At 44.0% G+C, this 21,446-nt stretch overlaps 1 protein-coding gene across 1 annotated transcript in view; it reads right to left on the reverse strand.

Annotated features, from left to right (window-relative positions):
• plpp4 (phospholipid phosphatase 4) overlaps positions 1-21,446 on the reverse strand; it is a 50,844-nt gene that overhangs the window by 21,956 nt on the left and 7,442 nt on the right. Inside the window, exons 2-3 of the mRNA XM_018738055.1 lie at positions 4,748-4,856; positions 173-263 (exon numbers count right to left, since the gene is read on the reverse strand). Of these exons, the coding sequence (XP_018593571.1) occupies positions 173-263; positions 4,748-4,856 (200 nt within the window). The remainder of the gene's footprint in view (positions 1-172; positions 264-4,747; positions 4,857-21,446) is intronic.

Raw genomic sequence — 21,446 nt, forward strand, 5'->3', positions numbered from 1 at the left:
ACGCCGGGATTTGAGCTTGAACAAATTGCTGCGCTGCTGTTGCATTCGCATTTTAATGTGTTTTTTTAAACCAAGGCCATGTCCAATAAAGCTACGCATGACAAAGAGTTACAGGGATCTTGGGTAAATGAAGATGCTGGTAGACAGACATATTCTAGTACATATACTTTACCAAGACAAGCTTCTTTGATCTCCGTCTTGTCAGTCCGACGAATGATCTTCACCACAAATATGACTGCCAGGGGAGTGAGAAAGGAAATAGCCTGCGGAGCAGAATAATTACAATTATTGTAAGCATAATGATCTTAAAAATTGTATGACATTATGGATTTCTGTGAGTGCAGTGCTTTCAGAACTGGGTTTGTGACCAAAAGTTTTTAAATTATATTGCTAGGGAAATGGTGCTGTACCTCTCGCAACATGTTTAACAAGAAGTGCATCATTTACATTTTTTTTATTTTTATTCAGCAAATGCTTTTCTCCAAAGCAGCTCCCAATGAACTCTATGTAGTGTTATGAGCCTACACACCTTATTCGCTGCAGTGACTTACACTGCTAGATCCACTACTTACACTGGGTCACTCATCCATACATCAGTGGAACACACACACACACGATGGGTGAACCTGAACAGCATGTCTTTGGACTGTAGGAAGAAACCAGAGCACCCAGAGGAACCCTACAAACTCCACACAAATTGAACAGGGATCAAACCCACATTCTCTTGCATCACCCAGGCACTGTGAGACAGCAGTGCTGCTCGCTGTGCCACCGCGCATCATATATAGCTGTACAAATGAGAGGAGTCTATTATGTATTGCAGTTTCTTTTAAGATTTATAATAATAATAATAATAGGAACTGAGTAATTTCCACAAGAGTGGAACAAAGAAGACCTGGCTCATAAATTGTTAACCTTTTGGGCACAAGTCCATTCTTCGTCCTTATGCAACTATCTATGTTTCTCTCATATGTAAATTAGGCCTCCTTCTGGTATCTCCAGAGCAATGAAATAATGTAACTCAAGATGTGTACAAAATCTAATGGGTTTATTAACTCATCAAATGCTCAATATTGTTCAACTTGACAGGTAAATTCATAGGCTTAGGAGAGTAATGGCCAAAGAGGCCAAGTGACAAATTCTGGTCCTGAAGAACTTTTCTTGTGTCTACAAACGAGGGGGTGCGGTGGCGCAGTGGGTTGGACCACAGTCCTGCTCTCCGGTGGGTCTGGGGTTCAAGTCCCGCTTGGGGTGCCTTGCGGCGGACTGGCGTCCCGTCCTGGGTGTGTCCCCTTCCCCCTCCGGCCTTACGCCCTGTGTTGCCGGGTAGGCTCTGGTTCCCCGTGACCCCGTAAGGGACAAGCGGTTCTGAAAATGTGTGTGTGTGTGTGTGTCTACAAACGTATGAGTGCAATGGGACACGTTACTGGAAAATGAGCTGCCAGAAGCTGTGTGTTTCATTGTACCCTTGAGTTCCCATTTCTCCTTTTGTACACTAATAAACTGATCTACTTGCACAGTGGTGCAGGGGGTAGCACTATTGTCTAACAGCACCTGGGTGCTGCAAGAGGATGTTGGTTTGATCCCCGCTCACTATGTGTGAAGTTTGCATGTTCTCCTGGTGTTTGAGTGGGTTCCCTCACACAGTCCAAAAAAACCTTGCTTTCAAGTGAATCGTTGAGCGTATTGCCCTTTGTGTGTGTTTCCTGGCATATGGACGACGGACTCATTGTACATAGTGGATCTAGCATTGTACGTCACCTTGACTGAAATGCTGTGGTCTAAATCTTACTATGTAGTTTTCATGGGAAGCTGTTTTGGAAAACAGCACCTTCTAAATGAATCAATGTAAATGCATGAGGTGCTAAACTACACTCGCCATTCGTCCTTGCGGAATATTTAAAAAAAAATCACGGTGACCGTGGGATTCCAGATTAAAATACGTAACCACTTTGAATTAACTAGATTGGTTCTAAACAGGTCAGCTTGTCGGTTCCCTTCCTCTGCTACGGTCTGGTGCAATTATTTCAGTCACGTCACAAACGCAGATTATTCTTGAAAGGATTCCTAATTTAAAATTAAAACCTCGAGAAACTTAATGAGCAACTGCGTCCCCACAGAGCACATAGCTCAGACAATGAGCTTAAGAGGAGGCTTGACCAGAAATAAAACAAAATTTTATTTCATTTAATTCATTGACATGTTAATAATGACTTTGTCTTCCTTGCGGTGTGTGTACACACAGCAGTCTGGCACGTTGCCGCTCGGGTTTTGAAAGTAAGATTTACAGCTTCCTCCCCTCTGAGGAGACATGCTTGAAATGATCCAAGGTTAAGTGATCAATATCCTCATTTAATCACAGATGATTAGGCTCTTAGTCTGTATTAGAAGCAGGGATGAAGGAGAAGGACGAGAGTGAAGAAGTGGGGAGGGGGGGTCAAAACACAGCCATAATACATGTAGTTCGGTACTTAATTGCTACTATTCCCTGTCAATAGTTTAATCTTCATTTCAGTCTCTGTGCACGCTTAGAATCAGAGAGCTCATCTCTATATGCTATGTGAATATACGAAATACATTTCAGAACATTTTCAGAACCGCTTGTCCCTTACGGGGTCACGGGGAACCAGAGCCTACCCGGCAACACAGGGCGTAAGGCCGGAGGGGGGAAGGGGACACACCCAGGACGGGACGCCAGTCCGCTGCAAGGCACCCCAAGCGGGACTTGAACCCCAGACCCACCGGAGAGCAGGACTGCGGTCCAACCCACTGCGCCACCGCACCCCTATATGAAATATATGATATAAATTATATGATATAGGACAGCTGGATGTGATTACAGTCATTGCCTTTGGATCCAAAGGTTGCAGGTTTGATACCCACCTCTGGCTTTAGTACCCTTGAACCAGGTACTCACCCTAAATTGCTCCAGTAAAAATTACCCAACTGTATGAACGGATAAATGATTATAAGTAGCTTAACATGGTAAGTTGCTTTGGAGAAAAGTGTCTGCTTTATTATTTTACATTTATTCTAAATGAATAAATGTAAAATAAACAAGGACTAGTCATAGCAGCATCTTCCAAAAATGTATCGAGGATATTCTGATAAAGTCTTACGCATCTACTCGCGTGATGAACGCCGGTTCATATGGTGGAAAGAAACAAACTAACTGCACTTAAGAATCACACGTCTGCATCTAAGCGTCTCTTTCTGCTCATGCAATGAACACGTTATATTTTCTATGAGATGTACGTCGCCTTGGAGAAAAGCGTCCGATAAACGAATACATGCAAACGTCAATGTAAATAATTATACGTGTATCCATATTCATATAGGGCATACGAAGAACAATAGTTGTGGCTTGTGACTGGGGTTCCAAACACGTTCGCGTTCTCTTTTCCTCAGCACTTTGGTCCGAGTGCTGTTTAGATGTGCGCTTGCCATTCATATTTTCGGGCGCCACAGCTCCCATCGGTTTAACTACAGCTGTCGCCAGGGTGCGGATCCGATGGGGACGGTTGCTACAGCTCCTAATCGATGGTTCGCTGAAAGGCGTCTCTAAGGAGATGCAGGTCTTTCTGTTTCGAGCGCGAATCTGTTTGAAGGCAAGCGCATCTCCAGTCTCCGAGGTGCTGAGATGAGCCAGGGTGACACCTCACCTTCCTCAATGACCTGCCTGAAGCTGCTTTCTCTTTGATTAGATGTGCTTTGTTACCGAAAGGCAGGTAAGATCTTGCTGAATAATTTTCAGGATATCTACTGACGTGTTTAAGAAAGACTAGGGGAGAAGTACAGGGAGTAAGAGAAACAAGAACGTGTTGGTTTGCAAGCGATACCAGTAACATTTAAGTACAATACATTTAATTTTCGCATGACTGGAATAATAGAAAGCGGGAAGTGCAGCCATGCGACTGATTGCTCTTTAAAATGTACCATCAGATGCCCAACAAAGAGCTCCTTACCAGGTTTGCATTTTATAAAAAATGGTTTAGTTTTCTCTGTTTTAATTCTTTTTAATTATTTCTTTCAAATAAATTGCTTAATTTTGTTCATTATCCTACCATTAGGGAATAGAATTATTGATAATTTTAATAAGAGGGTGACATTAATGACTATTTCTTCCAATTCTGAATTTCCCAAAAAATGAATGAATGCATAAATAAATAATGTTATGTGTGAGAGTTTTTTGCTCGAAAATTAAATTTTTTTTTCACAATTGAGGTTTCCTTTTGCTGACTGAACAGCCATGCTAGAGAAAGAATACTATCGATTGTGTGTTTACAACACTCACGAATGAAATCTGCATTAATGACAAAGTATTTTTTATGTTATTATTAAAGATTTTATTTTAATAGCCATGTTTAAGGGTAAATCCCTTCAGATATTGAAATAGTTTTGTTTTGTTGCACATTTTCTTGCACTCGATCGATTTTTTTGCAAAAGTTTTTTTGGGAAAATACATAAAAATAATAATAATAATCACGTCACACGCTGGACTCTCTGGTTATTCGAATGTCCGGTCACCCAAGACGTGGTCGTGCACAAATGAAATGTATTTGTATGTGACTAGTTCATACAGCCGAAAGAATAGAGAACATCTCAAGCAAAAAGTACCAGGAGAATGTAACCCTCTTAAGATGTGCTCTACTAATGATGGTTTAATGCACCTTCTGGAGAGAAGTGTTTCATGACTAATAATGTCCCATGTGGTCTTATGTCCAGAAGCAAGGGAGGTCCTACTTACGAACATGACCCGTTTGGGGACGTGGTCAGACTCCACCAGCGGGTTCTTGTACAGCCACAGCTCCTCGGGTTGGATCACACGCTCAAAAGGCTCCAGGAACTCTGTGAAGCTGAGGATCCAAATGCAAGAAACCATCAGCGACAGATACTGGCAGGCCACTGACGCGTGCCTTCTCCACATCACTTCTGCATATTTTACCATTATGCCATTTTAATAAGATCTCGTTAATGGCCTATTTACAGAAAACGAGAATGGGAAGAAAACGAGAGGAAGAAATGGAACCTAGATGGAGACGGTCACTGTCAGGCAGACAAGGTAATGAGAGTGAAGCATCTCTAAGCCAGAAAAAAACAAACAAATGAAAATTAAGTCACGCAAATATTAATGAGTGAGCTTGTGAATCTTGCTCATTGCTTCTCACCAACAAGGTTCAATGTGAAGATTGATAAAGAACATTTTTAATGATCAATGGTAGAAATATGTTACTCGTTCATTACTTGCAATGTCAAGGTTACGACTATTAACCCATTTGCACAGCTGGGTAATTTTACAGGAGCAACTCAGGGTAAGTACATTTCTCAAGGGTACTACAGCCAGAGGTGGGGCTCAATCCTACAACCTTCAGATCCTCGGGTAATACTTTTAACCACTACGCTACCAGCTGTGCTGTGAAGCAAGCGATCATTCGTTCGATCATCACAATCAAAAAATATTAATGCTTTTTCAGACTTTACAGAAATTCTTTCTGCCATGCATACTGTATAGGTATCTTCGTAGCAAAAGAGAACATAATAAAAGTATAAATCAGCTATAATGTACATAAACATTAAATTTCTGATGCTTTTATCCAAAAGCAACTTATGTTGATTGAACCACTTATATGGCAGGGAATCTTAACTGACGTAAATTGGGAAAAAGCACCTTGACAAACAGGAGTGGAGTTCAAATAAAGGACCTTCAGATTACAAAATAATCTCCTACTTTACCTTTACTGTCCATCTTCCACCAAACAAGGCTTGATTTTCAACACCAATTTATTACCTTTCACTGCACATGGAATTTTTTTCTCTTAGGAGCACTAATAACACAGGGGTTGTCAAGTTACAAAGCTACCACTCATTTCTACTGCAGACCCAATTTAAAGTCCATTCAATTAGTAAAAAAACAATTTTACCATGAGTGAAGCCAAAAAAAGGTATCTAGAGTTTAAAGTGAATTCTGTTTTCAATTATGGAAATGCACGAGAAGTAAAATATCTTTCTTTTAGGCATATTTTCATTAACGTTTTCATCGTCCTAATAAAACATAAAACAAGGGCACTCAGTGCAATTGAAATATTCAGGCTGACTCTACAGTTTTATGATGCTTTTACAGCCTGTGCTTAGCGAACCTTCTTTTGGGTGGTGTGTTACACTAATTTGATTTTGATTAATAAATTTCTATTGGTGCACTATGGTTTAAATGTTTATGGATTTTCCCTATAACGGTGCATAAATCAATCTTCTTGTGTGAAGGTCAAGTTTATGAAACTTGAAGTCGGACCAGTGGGGGGGGGGGGGTGAAAAAGCTGTTTCTGCACCTGGGGGGTAGAGGACTGTATGAGTTGCAGTCATTTGGGGAGTGCAGTGTATTTATGAAACTTTATCACTGGCGATAACCTCTCCCCAAAGAATCACTCAGGAGATAAGGAGCCTCCGGAAGATTCCCTGATACTTATCGCCAATCCCCTGCGAGATTAACGGGCCGCAGCCTTTACTCATCGCCGAGGTTTTTTATCAAACGGGACCTTGTTCTTCCCGAATTACGCAGAGGTTTTTTTATCAGTTCTCTGAAGAACCTTTTGGTCCCAGGCTGAGGTTCACATGACGTCCAACAGAAGACGACTGAGCTGCTTCTTTGCAAATTTATTTATCTAGCGGACACTTTTCTCAAAAGCATCTTCCAATGAACTCCTTATTCACCGCGGTGACTTACACTGCCAGATAGGCTACTTACAATGGGTCACTCATCCATACATCAGTGGAACACACTCTTTCTGTCACTCACACACTATGGGGGAACCTGAACAGCATGTCTTTGGACTGTGGGAGGAAACCAGAGCACCCAGAGGAAACCCACACAAACTCCACACAGACTGAGCAGGGATCAAACCCATGTCCTCTCAGACCACCCCAGGTACTAAAAGAGAGCAGCGCTACTCGCTGTGCCATCGTGGTGCCCTAATTTACTATCCCCAAAGTATGAGTGTGCTGAAAATCATCTTAATAATTAACCAATTCTTTTTACTTTCAATTTTTTTATTACCTGAACCGAACATGCATATAAATAGTTAATGTGCGGTGAGCCGGCTGTAAATTCATTTCCACAATCATAAAGTTTGCTTCAGGGTCTAATATCAGTCAGCTGATTTATTTCAAGATAAAGATCAAGATAAAATTCACATTTTTCTTCACATGCCACAGAAGAAGTGAATACAACTTTTTCCGCAGACGATCATGCTTGTTTCCACTGCATCTCGCTCAGTGGTGCGTATTGCTTTTTCAACGAACGACGAGACATCGCTCAGCGTTCAGTGCGAGGGATTTCTCGACGCTTGACTATAATTATACAGTCACCAACGGCATAATTGAACATCACGGATAAAGCACTCAAACCCACTGATGTGTGTACGGATGAAGTCAGTCCCGGGTCCCCTGTACAGTCATAATGATGCAAAATGGAAACTAAATAGGCCCGTTCCCGAGCCGTCTTGGGTGGTTTTCGTAATTAGACTCTCACGCCCACGCAAGCAGATGCACACACATCTAGAGTAGGCAGATCAGCGGCAGATACCAAAACACTAATTAAGGTGGAGTAAAGGAGACCGAAGCCGGTCGTCTGCAGTGCCGCGGAGTTCCTCCGTACGGAACGGAAGGAGTCGACCTGCATCGCTCCTCTGCGCCCCAACATGTGAATAAGGAATCAGTTGCACCACGTTGCCCTCAGGTGGGAAACTACGCAGAAATCCAGAACGGATCGCCCTTGACAGCGCGCCTGCGAAAGACACCAGCATCGCAGTGACGAATCATTTCATACACGCTCAGTCTTGCGTTCACATATGTGGGGACAGCAGTGATGCGCAGAGCGAGCAAAAGGTGAGCATGGTGGTGCAGCGGGTGGCTCTGGTGTCTCACAATGCCTGGAGTGTGTGACTGAGTATGGGTTCGATGCCTGCTCAGGCTATGTGGAGCGTGGATGCTCTGGTTTCCTCCCAAGGCCTGTTTCGGGTGAATTTGTGATCCTAGATCACCCAGAGTGTGTGTGTGTGTGTGTGTGTGTTGCATTGCTGTTGTGAACAGATGAGTCAATAATGTTTAGGGGTTTAGTGCAGCATGTTGAGCACTGTAAGCTCTCTTAGAGATAGGTACCAACTGTACCCAGCTGGTGGTGTAGTGATTAGACCTGCTGCTGTTGGATCAGAAGATTATAGGTTCAATCCCCCCCCTCCAGCTACAGTACCCCTGAGTAAGGTACTTACCCTATAACTACTCCAGTAAAACTGCCCAGCTGTGTAAATGGGTAATTAACATTATAAGCTGCTTTGGAGAAAAGTGTCAGCTAAGTGAATACATGCAACATATTAGTCAATCACTGCTTTAGAGAAAATATTTATTAATGATGAAGTGGTGAACTTTCAAGGCATGTATAATATTTATTTCACTCCTGAAACAGAAAGCATGGGTGGGTGTGTGTGTTTTCCTAGTCTTTTCGTCCAAATATCCCCACAGGGAAAGAAAACACTGAAAAACAGACCTTTTGACCGCTTATCTAATGAGGAGGGACACCAGTTCAGTGCCTGGGGGTTGTGAGAGGGCATGGGTTCGACCCCCCGCTCAGTCTGTGTGGAGTCTGCATGGGTTTCCTCTGGGTGCTCTGGTTTCCTCCCACACTCCAAAGACTTGCTGATCAGTTTCACCCATAGTGTGTGAGTGACAGAGAGAGAGTGTGTGTTCCACTGATGTATGGAAGAGTGACCCAGTGTAAATAGTGTATCTAGCGGTGTAAGTCACCGCGGTGAATAAGGTGTGTGGGCTCATAACACTACATAGAGTTCATCGGAAGTCGATTTGGAGAAAAGTGATAAATAAATAAGCATAAAGCAAACTTCCTAACAGAGGAAATATGGGCTCCAAGCTTAGCCCTCTGCTACATGTGCTGTTGTATGTGTGTGTGTGGTTGGGTTAATTGTTATTGTTGTAAATAGTGTGTATTGATATGGAAAGGTATGGTTTTGTAAGCTGTTGATGTGGTTTTTTTGTGAGGAGCTCTTGTAAATGACAGGAAAAGAACCCAAGTGTTAATTCAGGATGAGAAAATCAATCCAAATGGGAAATGGGCAAAATTCTCCCAGGGAGAAAAGAAAGAGAAAAGAAAAGGCAGGAAACGGAGTAAGAAAGAAGACAAAGTGGCACGAAGTACTGTGCGTATGAGAGAGAGAGAGAAAATTGATAACTGGTTAAGTTACCGTGGTTTATTGAGTTAATAGACTGCGGTGGTATATTGAGGGGGAACTCCGGGAAAGAAAACGAATCGGGTTTGGTCGTTTAACTCGGAGAAGCTGAAGTTGCGAGTGTGAGGAAGACGATTCGGCGACACCGTGCGGACCCAGGATTCGCCACCGCTCCGCCCTCGTCGGAGAGGGACGACTGGAGGACTGGAGGACTGGCTGTCGGCCGCTGGACGCTTTCGAAGGAGCGGTGAGCGAAAACTTTCTTTTTTCCCTTCGAGGTGAACACCTGAGCTCCAACAAGAGCGCCAACGTCTGAGGTACCATAACGGGGCGGGAGGGGCGGTATCCAGGGTACCAAGTTGTGTGTTTTTTTTTGTTATCCTTAAAATATCTCGTCATGAGTTCTCTGGTTCTCCATTAAATATTCCTTCTTTTTTATTCCATTCTAATAGCGTAATTCCTCTTATTCATGTTTGGACTGCGGTGTTTTTTTCCCCACAACAAGGGCCGTGGCTGCCAAGTGTGCTGCACGGGAGGGTCAGCTTGCTCACAATAACACTAACTGGGCCTTTCGGCACCCTAGTCAGGGTCGGACCCCTAGTCCGTCAAGTACAGGAGACGCATCTCGTAGACACCAGCAGTTCGCCTCCCATGCGAAGACCTGAGAACCGGAATTGAGCGGGTGGGATGCGGAAGAAAAGGAGGAAATTACACAAACCGATTTCCACAACGCACGTGTCGAATTTGGGCAAATGCCACGGTTCAGTATTGCGCAAGCGTACGGTGGAAATGAGACCGTCTGGTGCCGCGCGTGCTTGGTCGCGTACGGCCGTCGCCTCGCACCGCGTCGGTGTCACTTCGCTGCTCCTTGCTGGCTCACGGATGAGGACCGGACGTAATTTCTTTTTGGCGACACGGGGCCGAGATTCCTTTTTGCGGCTACGGGATGGATCGTCTTCTCCCGCCTGCCTTTCACCACAGGCCCTCTTGTACACTGGTAATTCATCAAAATCCTTTCTTTCTCAGGTACGGAATAACACACAGCACTTTCGCGGGCAAGAAGTGAAGCTTTGTAATCCTCTCCGTCTCATAATATTCTCAAAGTACAGACTAGTGGGGAAACCTTTACCTTCATTATATTGTCTTATAATTAGGGTGGAAAACCTGGTACCGGAGCACCACAGTCCAACGAGTTTGAGAAACGGAAGATCGGTGCGCACTGAGGTTACACCTTAAAACACGAGGAGCCATCAAAATAATGGCTTCAGTCAAAGTCGAAAGTCAAAGTCAACTTTGTCACTTCCACAGTATGTTTAGAGCAAACATGGAGTGAAATAGCGCCTCTCCTGAACCACGGTGTGACACAGAGGACAACATATACAACGTACACCATTACTTCTACAGTACAGTTCACAATAACAACTAAAAACACTGGAGGAACTGCAATGGAGCACTGAGATTAACTAAAGAAAAAGATCTCCGGGATCACTGCTGTTCCACGTGCAGCCTGAGCCCTAAAGCACGGTTTTAAAATTTTGTATATTCGCCAGTGTTATCATTTTGTTTCATTCCGTCTGCGACGTGTGGAAATTTTTAGATTTGTTGATGATCATAAGATAGAAAGACTTAGCCGAGTGAAAAAACCAAGGTCTCCGCCCTGTGGTCTCACCTACAATGTCAGTATCGGTTGTCCAAATGCGCCTCTGTCTTCGCTTTGTCTAAAGCTGGGGCCCCAAGTCCGCCGGGCACAGGTATAATGTGGGGAAGAGCTCCATGATTCCGCCTCACCGATTACCCGTGCTGCCAGGAGGCGGCCAGGTATGACATTGATCAGACAGGACAGACCAGATGGGTGACAACCCAGACGACCACAGAGCGACGCTCCAGCACCCTTCGGTGCCCGTTGACAGATGTCTGCGCTCCGTAGCTGTCGGGTCAACTCACGGCTCACTGACACCTTTCTGCTTTGCCACCTTGATCCATTTTACAGAAGATCACAACGCTGCGATGGGCTATGCGCTTCCGGGAAGTCTGGGGATTTGCAAAAATCTTTTGAGCAATTGTAAAACAAATGCTGTATGAACTGGAATGTTACATCTGGCTGAGCCACCATTAGCCTTTCTTTGGTATCAAACCCAAAGGGTGTAATGTCTACAGGACGTAGATCCCAATGGGCAAACGTCCAAATACCTGCAGGACCCGATCAGTTCCTACACCCCACCAATAGCACTGCCCCCTTCCAGCTCTTGGCACTCGAGGGTCCCACTCACAAGGGTTTCACAACCGAAAGACTGTAGGTTTAGGGCCAATGTGGTGTAATGAGTTGCCTCCTTCCATCAGAACTGCTCAATCTCTCCCAGCATTCAAGAAAAGCACCCCAAGCCATCTGTCCCGGACCAACTTCTCAACCAACTTCTTAACTTTCATTGAATCATCTGCCATGATTATCTTTCCATCATCTGCCATGATCATCAGTACTCCCTAGCTGATCAGTTCTATAGGCAACGAGTCACGTAAAATGCACAGGTAGAACTGTGGTATCAGACAAACTGCTTTGATAATTATGTATCTGGACGTAAAGCTCTTCATCTGCTGTGAAATGCATTATGTACGCTGAATTGTGTGTGGAAAAGGAAAGTCTGCAAACTGAATAAATCCAATTGCATTTGTCCCACAGGATAGAGCTCCCATAAATTGTAAGTCCTATAGGGTTTTCATCCAAGGGACTGCTTGCTTTTAAGGAAAGCAATAATTCACTTCACTGACACTTTCTATTTGAATTTTGACTTATTCTTGGGTGCTTACTTTCCTCATACCCCATCTTCACTCACTTCACTGCCTGCTGCCCAGAATCTTTAACAACTGAGGTTTAAATTTAGCACACACACACACACACACACACACACACACAAAACCCATCACTAAATGTTTTCTAGTATCGAGCAATCAAGCGTGAATGATTTCGGTGTCATGTTCTCTTCCAGGGAACCTCGACAACACAAAGCAATAAAAGTAGTCTTATCACATTCAGTCATTAATGTGTCACATAAATTTTTAAATTTAAAATATACCAATATTGATTTACCTGCAAGAATATAAACAGAGAAAGGGGGCTACTTCAGTTCACAAGCCTCTAAGTTCTAGAACTGTTCGCTTTACATCGAACACCTCTGCAGCAATGATGACCATGAGCGTAAGAAACAGAATTCTGTAAAATCCAATTAGGCTTTTTCTGTAAGCTTTTCTTCTCTTTTGTGCTTCTGTCTGCTTCCGCTTTTTTTTCCTACTGCTTGTAACGCCTCTGACAGTCTGTGCATGTGTGGGTCTGTATTGAACCATTAGGAATGGGTGGGTATGTGGCCCTTTTTCTATTTCACATTTATGCAACTTGGATGAAGGTGCTTTTCAATTTTCTCCAACAAATGGCACATGGACGTTCAGCTGTGTATTTTGGGGAGGGGTGAAAGATTGGTTAGAAAGAGAAGCAGGGGGTCGTTGGATTGGGGCGGGTTCTGTCTCACAGCGCCTGGGTGGTGCAAGAGGACGTGGGTTCGATCCCTGTTCAGTCTGTGTGGACCTTGCATGTTCTCCCTCTGTCTGTGTGGGTTTCCTCTGGGTGCTCTGGTTTCCTCCCACAGTCCAAAGACATGCTGTTCAGGTTCACCCATAGTGTGTGAGCGAGTGACAGAGAGAGTGTGTGTGTTCCACTGATGTATGGATGAGTGACCCAGTGTAAGTAGTGTATCTAGCAGTGTAAGTCACCGCGGTGAATAAGGTGTGTGGGCTCATAACACTACGTAGAGTTCATCGGAAGTCGCTTTGCAGAAAAGTGTCTGATAATTAAATGTACGTGTAAAAAGGTAGCAGATACTGGTGTGAAAAAATGGAAATTTTTCTTCTCTGGTTATCTGCCTTCTGATGAGGAAAATTTCCCTCCTGGGATCTGAATTAGTTTGAGCTTGGATTGGCGATGCGCTCACAATTTCTGTCAGTGACAGGGTGGACAATGCAAACACACACACACAAACACTGCTCACTCCTTCAGAATATATGAAACTGAATCCTGGAGGGGAAGCGTCAGTTATCCATCATAAGCGACATTCCAGGGGATCTTGTTTACTATGCTGGTGTCTGTGGTTAGTTTTCAGCTTCCCATCAACGTGTGGAATGAGGGGACTCATTTGTATGCTCCCCAGTGCTTGGCGCCAACCCTAGGAAACTGGCGTCCTACAAAAGTACCAGCTCTCAAAGGCTTAATTCACTGGCCACGAGCGGCGGCCTCACCCAGCGAAACCATCCCGTGATTAGAAATGAGGAGGTTCTCGGTTGCGAGACTGACACGCAACGGGGACACCCATCGATTTAATAAGACGCGAACTTTAGATTCGATTTGTGGGTTCCTCTGGATCCACAGCCAGGAGCGAGGCAGCGGGCTTCGCTTGATTCTCTTCATTTATTAATTGATCCGGCCTGCCCCGACAGACATGTTTGCGGTCTGAGCCTTGACAATCGATGTGTGCTCATCCAGGGCCGCACGCTGATTAAATGAGATGTGTTGGCGAGGTGCGGATGGAACGGAGTCAAGGAAATCACATTACTGAGCACCTGAGGGCCCTGGTGGTCCAAGTGAAATATAGAGGCGGTGGATTTGAGGAGGAGAGATCCACTCCGTGATGACACACTGAGGACTTTTCTGGTCCTTCTGAAGCCCAGATCACAGGGCGGCGACACCTCTCGCATCGGCTACACAAATCTAGCGTTCTTCCCCGAAAGTAACCAAGTCCCGCTACACCTGATGGAAACTTTTTCCTTCACATGGCATTTAGTTGACGTGCTTGAGCAGGAAGAGAGGGAGCATGTCTTCCCAGTAGCTGCCAGAGATGCACATTTATTGATTTAGCTGATGCTTTTCTCCAAAGCAGCTTACAATTATTTACCTATTTTTTTTGTCATCACTGGTGCCACTGAGTCAAACCTGACTCATAGCAACCAACCGCATTGGTTCTCAAGGCGAGGCAGGAAGGGAAGTGGGTTGCCGGGTCCTTCTTCTGCATGTCAGGGGAGGAACACAGAATTGCCATGAAACCCAAGCAGGACTCAAAACCCAGACCCGTCACACAGCGAGGCACCCACCACACCCCCCCCCCCCTCCCCATTTACCCATTTATACAGCTGGGTAATTCAGGGTACATATGTTGCTCACAGGTACTGCAAGCAGAGATGAAATCTGAACCTCTGACCCTTGGGTCCAAAGGCAGCAGTGCTAACCACCCATCCCTCAGCATGTATGCTACTGAAATCACTGACCAGGTTGCTGACGTGTACTCAGGCTTTTGATTTTCACTATATTTCTGAATAAATGTACCGTAGATTACAGACCCCCTAGTATAGGACCGGAGGGGGCACTGAACCACGCTGGTACACAGAATAGTAGCCACAAGAGCTTTGCTTGCATTGATCCACAGCAGTATTGCAAGAACTTGGCTCACGGTGTCACCGGGGCAAATCCTACAATCTCTTACAATCAGAATCCGATTTATTTGGCTAAGTATGCACACACACACAAGGAATTTGGCTTTGGTTCCCGACGGCTCATAGCGCAGAATAGACAAAAAAAAGAAAAACACAACATACCGTACGTACTGCATACACGCATATAAACATACATAGAAACAAAGAGGGATTCATTTTGGGGGCAGGAGTAAATAAGAAGGGATGGATTAAATAACGAGGGATTGAATGAATAAGAAGGGATGGAATGAATAACGAGTGATGGAATAAATAATGATGAAGGGAATAAGTAAGAGGGAGAAGCAGTCAGCTGCGTAGATCCAGCACGCAAGATCATCAGGCCGCTGACTTGCAAAGAGTAGACGAAGCGCAAAGAGTCAGCGGCCAACTCACTTAGATTTAGCATGCGGTCACCATGACGGCAGTATGGATTGAGCTCGGAAGGGTCTCCGGGACAGGAGGATCAATGGAGAATCAGTGGGAGAGCAAACGTGACGAGCAGGTGAAGCGCACGGGCTCATTGGCACTCCGAACCTCCCAAACAGATCCGACTCCGTTAAAAATGAGAACGATGCCAGTTTACATGTGAAGTCGGTCTTTTACTTTTTTCAGCAGCATTAAGTGCGGAAGAACATTTTATTTAAAACGAGAGGCTCCTGAACTCCCACTAATTTAGTCCACCCAATTTCTGATTGTTTGTGCCATCCGTGCCGGTTCGAGAAGCCTTGCGATTCTGAATTTCAATTACATTTCTTATCTTTCTCAGCTGTGTACTGCAAGAAATCGGAGATTAAAAGTGCACTTTCGGTCCTGCCTTCATGTACAAAGTGACGGCGTCGTCTGTGTTGCAGCATCTTCCAGTGGAGTTTCTTTCAAGCAGGAATCCAGCATTATCTTCTCTAATTCTCTCTCCCCTTTGTCTTTATGTCTTCAGTCACCCCAGCATGAGATTTAATTAAGTTCAGTGCCTCCATTCAGATGTTTACACATCAGGGGGTAAATTGGTGAAGGAATCCTAAAAAAGTTGCACGTTCCTGCTGGAGGAGCCCTGCTATTGTACTCTTTAGAAGGGATTAAAACCAAAATGTTGTACAATAATATTCAGTTGCATGAATGTGTAGGAAGCGTAAAATATGTAAAACGCTTTGCAAGAAAGTATCTCATGAAAATTGTAATACTGGTGACTGTTCCCTACTTGCTCAAACAAATTGGCAACCCAATCCATTCAAAAACTTTAAATAACTAAAACTCTTAATGAAAAAATTTTTATTTTTTTTCCCCCTAGCCTTTTAAATTGGTTCTGTATATGAGGAACATTTTTTTAAAACTTGGAAAATTTGGAAAGCGTCATTTTAACGCAATAACAGGCAGCAAGTGTTAGGAATGAGGAGGCACGGTGGCATAGCGAGTAGCGCTACTGTCTCACAGCACCGGGGTAGTGGAAGAGGATGTGGGTTAAATCCCTACTCAGTCTGTGTGGAGTTTGCGTGTTCTCCCCGTGTCTGTGTGAGTTTCCTCCGGGCGCTCTGGTTTTTGCCCACACTCCAAAGACATGCTGTTCAGGTTCACCTATAGTGTGTGAGTGACAGAGAGCGTGTGTGTGTTCCAGTGTGTGTTCCACTGATGTATGGAAGAGTGACCCAGTGTAAGTAGTGTATCTAGCAGTGTAAGTCTTTGGGTGCTCTGGTTTCCTCCCACAGTCTGAAGACATGCTGTTCAGGTTCACCCATCGTGTGTGAGTGACGGAGAGAGAGTGTGTGTTCCAGTGTGTGTTCCACTGATGTATGGAAGAGTGACCCAGTGTAAGTAGTGTATCTAGCAGTGTAAGTCACCACGGTGAATAAGGTGTGTGGGCTCATAACACTACATAGAGTTCATTGGAAGTCTCTTTGGACAAAAGTGTCTGATAAATAAATGCAAATGTCACAAGGGAAGTGTCACACTGTTAGTTTTGTACTCAGGAGAGCCACAAAAGCCTCTGACTCCTCAAGTGGCAGCACCCCTATCGCGGAGAACACCTGGAGAACCACCAGACAGTCTACAGTACCTGTCTGCTTGGGCCCAGAAACAGCATCTCTTCAGCACACTAACAGCCGCAATTACCTTAAGTTGACTGGGTAAGACGCCCCGTCACCTGTCTCATTTTCCATCTCGTTTGTACGGTTCCCAGAAGACAGTGCTTAAACCAGCAACTCCTTGAGAGGGGGTGTACAGCAAGTTGAGCATGAGTGATTTGAGCTGCACGATGGTTAATATGAGCTTTGAGTTCATAAGCATACAGTAAAATGTTCCTTTCATCCTCTGTACCATAAATATGCCTTTAGAGAGCAAATATAAAGAGCAGAGTCAATGAACAACAACAAATCCCCTCCCAATCCCCAAACAAAGGAATCTTGCAAGAGACCAACATGGTATAAACCGAGTAAGAGGAAACTGGCATCTCATTCTGTTTCGGACTCCTGGGAACTCTCGCAAGGTTGCCAGGATCAATTCCAGTGACATTTTGTAATTATTCACTCTCGCACTACTGGATTTCTCCAGTAAAGTGAATTAGAGACGTACATTTTATAAAAGAGAAGGTATTTACATTTTATTCCCGGGGTATGGAGCATGATGACAACCCTGATGATTTCTGCAGTCTTTTATGAACGCAGGAATCACAGCACGTCCTCACAAGCTGTGATAAATGACTATATACTTCAGCATCGCCTGTCCACAACATTGCAAAGCACAAGTGGCAGCACAGTGCTGAAGGTGCTTTGACGGAGTTAACGATATAAAGGCGCTTTACTTAAGTCAATGGAAGGGACGATGGCTCTGCAGTCAGGTTGCAGGTGGGGAAGAGCCTGTCTGCACTTCAAGAATTTTCCAGGCCAGCTGAGCCTACTGTCTGAAGCCTCCAGCTGCTTCTCCATTTACATTTGTTTATTTACCAGACGCTTTTGAACAAAGCGACTTCCAAGGAACTCTATGTAGTGTTATCAGCCCACCAAGGAGACTTACACCAGTAGTTATACTACTTACACTGGGTCACTCATCCATACATCAGTGGAACACACACACTCTCTCTGTCACTCACTCGCACACTACGGGTGAACCTGAACGGCATGTTTTTGGAGTGTGAGAAGAAATCGGGGCACCCAGAGGAAACCCAGAGGAAACCCACGGGAGAACACGCAAACGCCACACAGACTGCGATGGGAGCAAACCCGTGACCCTTCGCACCACCTAGGCGCTGTAAGACAGCAACGGTGCTCGCTGTGCCACCGTGTCACCCAGTGCCCTTCAAGGCTGGAGTGATTACGCAGATCATCAGCAAGCCCTCCTCCTAAGGCCCCCAAACCCTCTCCTGCCAGGCTCCGTTTTTCCGTCTCAGCTCGGCACTTTGAGAAAATTCCCCCACCTGATCCACGAAGCCCTTTTTAATCCTACCTGTGACTGTAAAGCGGAACCGACAAAGCCGTCTCCGTAACGGATGAACCCGGAGGGGACCCTGCAAAGGCATCGCGGGTAACCCCAACAGGTCCTCCAGTTGCCACCGCTTCACTGTACGCTCGTGTTATTTCTTGCTTGTATGAGTAATCTGCGACATCTGCTTATTTTATGGCCACGGACTGCTTTCACCATTTGTATCAGTCATTAAATGTGGTGCACGAAGCGTGAAGTATTTATAGCGTGTCCGTAGACATCTCTGGGTAAACCAGTGCGGCGCCTCTGAGCCGTGCTGCGTTTTTATTTATTTATTTATTTTTCACTTGTAGGCTTTCCGCTTCAAGACGGGCTGCGCCACATGTTGTCACCAGTTCTCACAGCTGGGTATGTTACTCATTACTCAAAATGTCAATAGTGACAGCATCGAAAGCAATGAGAAGAAACACTACCTAGGTTGTCATGGGCTCCTGCTCAACACATTAATTTGCCTTTTCATCTCCAGAGAACAACTCCCACCCTCCCAAACACACACCAGACAGTGTCATCATCCCCATCCCTATCTAATGGCATCGGAAAGCAGGGCGTGCCCTCGTTTCCTTCCGCAAATGTGAACTCATTTCCTGCGTATTGTAAAGGCTTCCATTTTTCATAAATTAGAGATGCACAGAAATAAACATATAGACACAAATATGTGAAGTCTGAACATGTTCCGTGCTCCAAAATATTGAGTTCACGTTTGGTATAAAACACAGTCACACTGACTTACTAGGCTTTTTCCCTCTGCTTTCATCATGAAAAAACTCCAGATACTCTTATAAAATATATAAAAAATATGTTTCCTATTTACATAATTTATCTGGTTTCATATATTTACCCTTCAATCACTGACTGCATGTGAGCGGAAAGAAAATTTCAAAGGAATTGAGTTTCTCCTTGTGGCTGTTGTTTGACCCCCCCCGCTTTATCAAAGACAGCATAATTCATGACTATTCATATGCAGCAGAACATGCAATTAAGAGAATTTATGTAGTGTAACAAAGTAACTTCAAATTGATGCCTTCTTCATCTGCTGCCCTCATTTACAATGGAATCATCTGTTTTCTTAGCATTGCATTTTAATGGGACGCAAACAGGTTTTTGCATGTTTTGCATAAAGGTCCCTAACTTCAGCCTTTTAATTAAACCTGCAAAAAACAGTGTAGTGCATGAAAGAGATGTTCTTTCGAGAGGGTGCTCAGAGTACAAAATTAACTTTTAATGAATTTGGCTTGGATAATTAATAAGGCAAACACAGTTGTTTGTGTCCTCTACATAATTAAAGAGAAAAACTTTCATTACATGATCGCAGCAACAAGAGCACATGTGGAAAATCACATTTTATGAAGTTATGAATTTCAAGAAGGCAAAGCATTATGCATCTCAATGAAGGTGCTGAGACAGAGATTATTGCTTTGCTCATATTGTTTTGACAAATACTCAGTTTCCAGTCTTGGGGTGCATCCCATACTTGACTTGCCATAATCAGGTTGCCATCTTTAACAGAAGACCCCCTCCTCAACTTTTCTCCCCTCTAATACACCCCAACCAGGCCGCTAATCTCTTCCACATCTGCCGGCTTGGTGATCCCACGCGCACGAAAGGTAAAGCATGGCGGTTCTCAGTTCTGGCTCCGTTGCAGTGAAACGTCCTCCTCCTTTCACTCAGAACTGCTGAATCTCTGTCCACATTTAAAAAGGCTCTTAAAACTCACCTCTTCCAAACTTATTTCGCCCATCATCTCCTAAGTTCATGTAAGGTGTACGTGTTCATGCTCTATAACTTTAAGATGATACCCGGATAAACCTTTACACAACTACTCCTGGAATGTAATGTAAATGTTTATATGTATCTCAACAAAAAAAAAAAAATTATTAGGAAGGTGATGGGGAATCGTGGATATTCTGATAGCGTTTTATGCAGCTACTCGTGTGATGAACATTGGTTCTTATGGTGAAGGAAGCAAACTAAGTGCACTTAAGAATCACACGTCTGCACCTAAGTGTCTCTTCCTGCTAATGTAATGAACACATTATATTTTCTATGAGATGTACGTCGCTTTGGAGAAAAGCTTCTTATAAATGAATACATGAATACGTAATAGGCAGCTGCCGTACTAGAGCATTAACCCCATTTGTGATAAATTTATCACTGCAAATAATCAAGTCTTACTTTTAAATTATTTTTGTCAGTGCTTTTGCAACAACACCTGACAAGTAGCAAGATGACTCCATGCCAGTATTCATATATGTTTTTTAAGCAGAACTTTTCTTTTGAAACTCTAGATGATGTGGCACGAAGGAATCAAATGAATATGTAGAAACAACTATATTTGCCATCGCTATATTTTTTTGTGATTTTCGGGGAACAGCGCAATGCTGCAAGTATATTACAAACCAGCCTACTCTTGTAACCGGCTGTCATCAAATCAAACAGAAAATGTGGGATTTATAGTGGCAGGTGTCCTCTGAAGTAGGAGCAGGCCCGCATAGTGGGACAGAAGATGCATTCCCTACATGGGAATATCATAGCCACTTCAGTGGAGCTCTAGATTTAGCCTGGGTGGTGCTCAAAACAAGAGCAAAATTGGCTTTCTCCAGGTGAGGACTAGATAGCTGCAGCTGGCCCTCTCTGCCAGAAGTTCTTAGGATGGTTTTTTACCTATTTCCTCCAGCATTGTCCTCCACACGGTGGAGGTTAACATCAGTAGTGCTGTAGTGTTGATGCTGACATCTGGGTGTCCCTCCATAATGGAATGAGTACGCACATACTGTACCAGCATTGGGCTGTCCAATGGCACAGTGAAAAGGGTCATTAAACCCCTTTTTTATCCTGTCACTGGATAAAAACTAGAAGACAATAGAAGAAGACAATCCTTATGATACATATCTTTTGACTTTTCCTTGTTTTGATGAACTTTCCAATGCACATCAGACATGCAAGCAAATTTATTCCTAATGAATGGGTTTTATGTGTGTCAGGATGTTTATTATCTCTTTAGGCAAGCAGAATTATAAGAATATCTTGCAGCTTATCGGATATGGATATGAATAAAATTGTTTACACAATTATTGGTTGGTTTGGCTAGGAGGTTCCAGGCTGTTTAAGCAGAAGACATTTCCACCCTGTCTACACATGGCAATTATTGTCTAGAACATGTCATTTTCTCCATGGTCAAGGTGGCCTCAGTGTCTTGCTGATGAGGGTAAAAAGTCAACTGAGGATCTAAGA

This window comes from Scleropages formosus, chromosome 8, assembly GCF_900964775.1.
Source record: "Scleropages formosus chromosome 8, fSclFor1.1, whole genome shotgun sequence".
NCBI lineage: Eukaryota > Metazoa > Chordata > Actinopteri > Osteoglossiformes > Osteoglossidae > Scleropages > Scleropages formosus.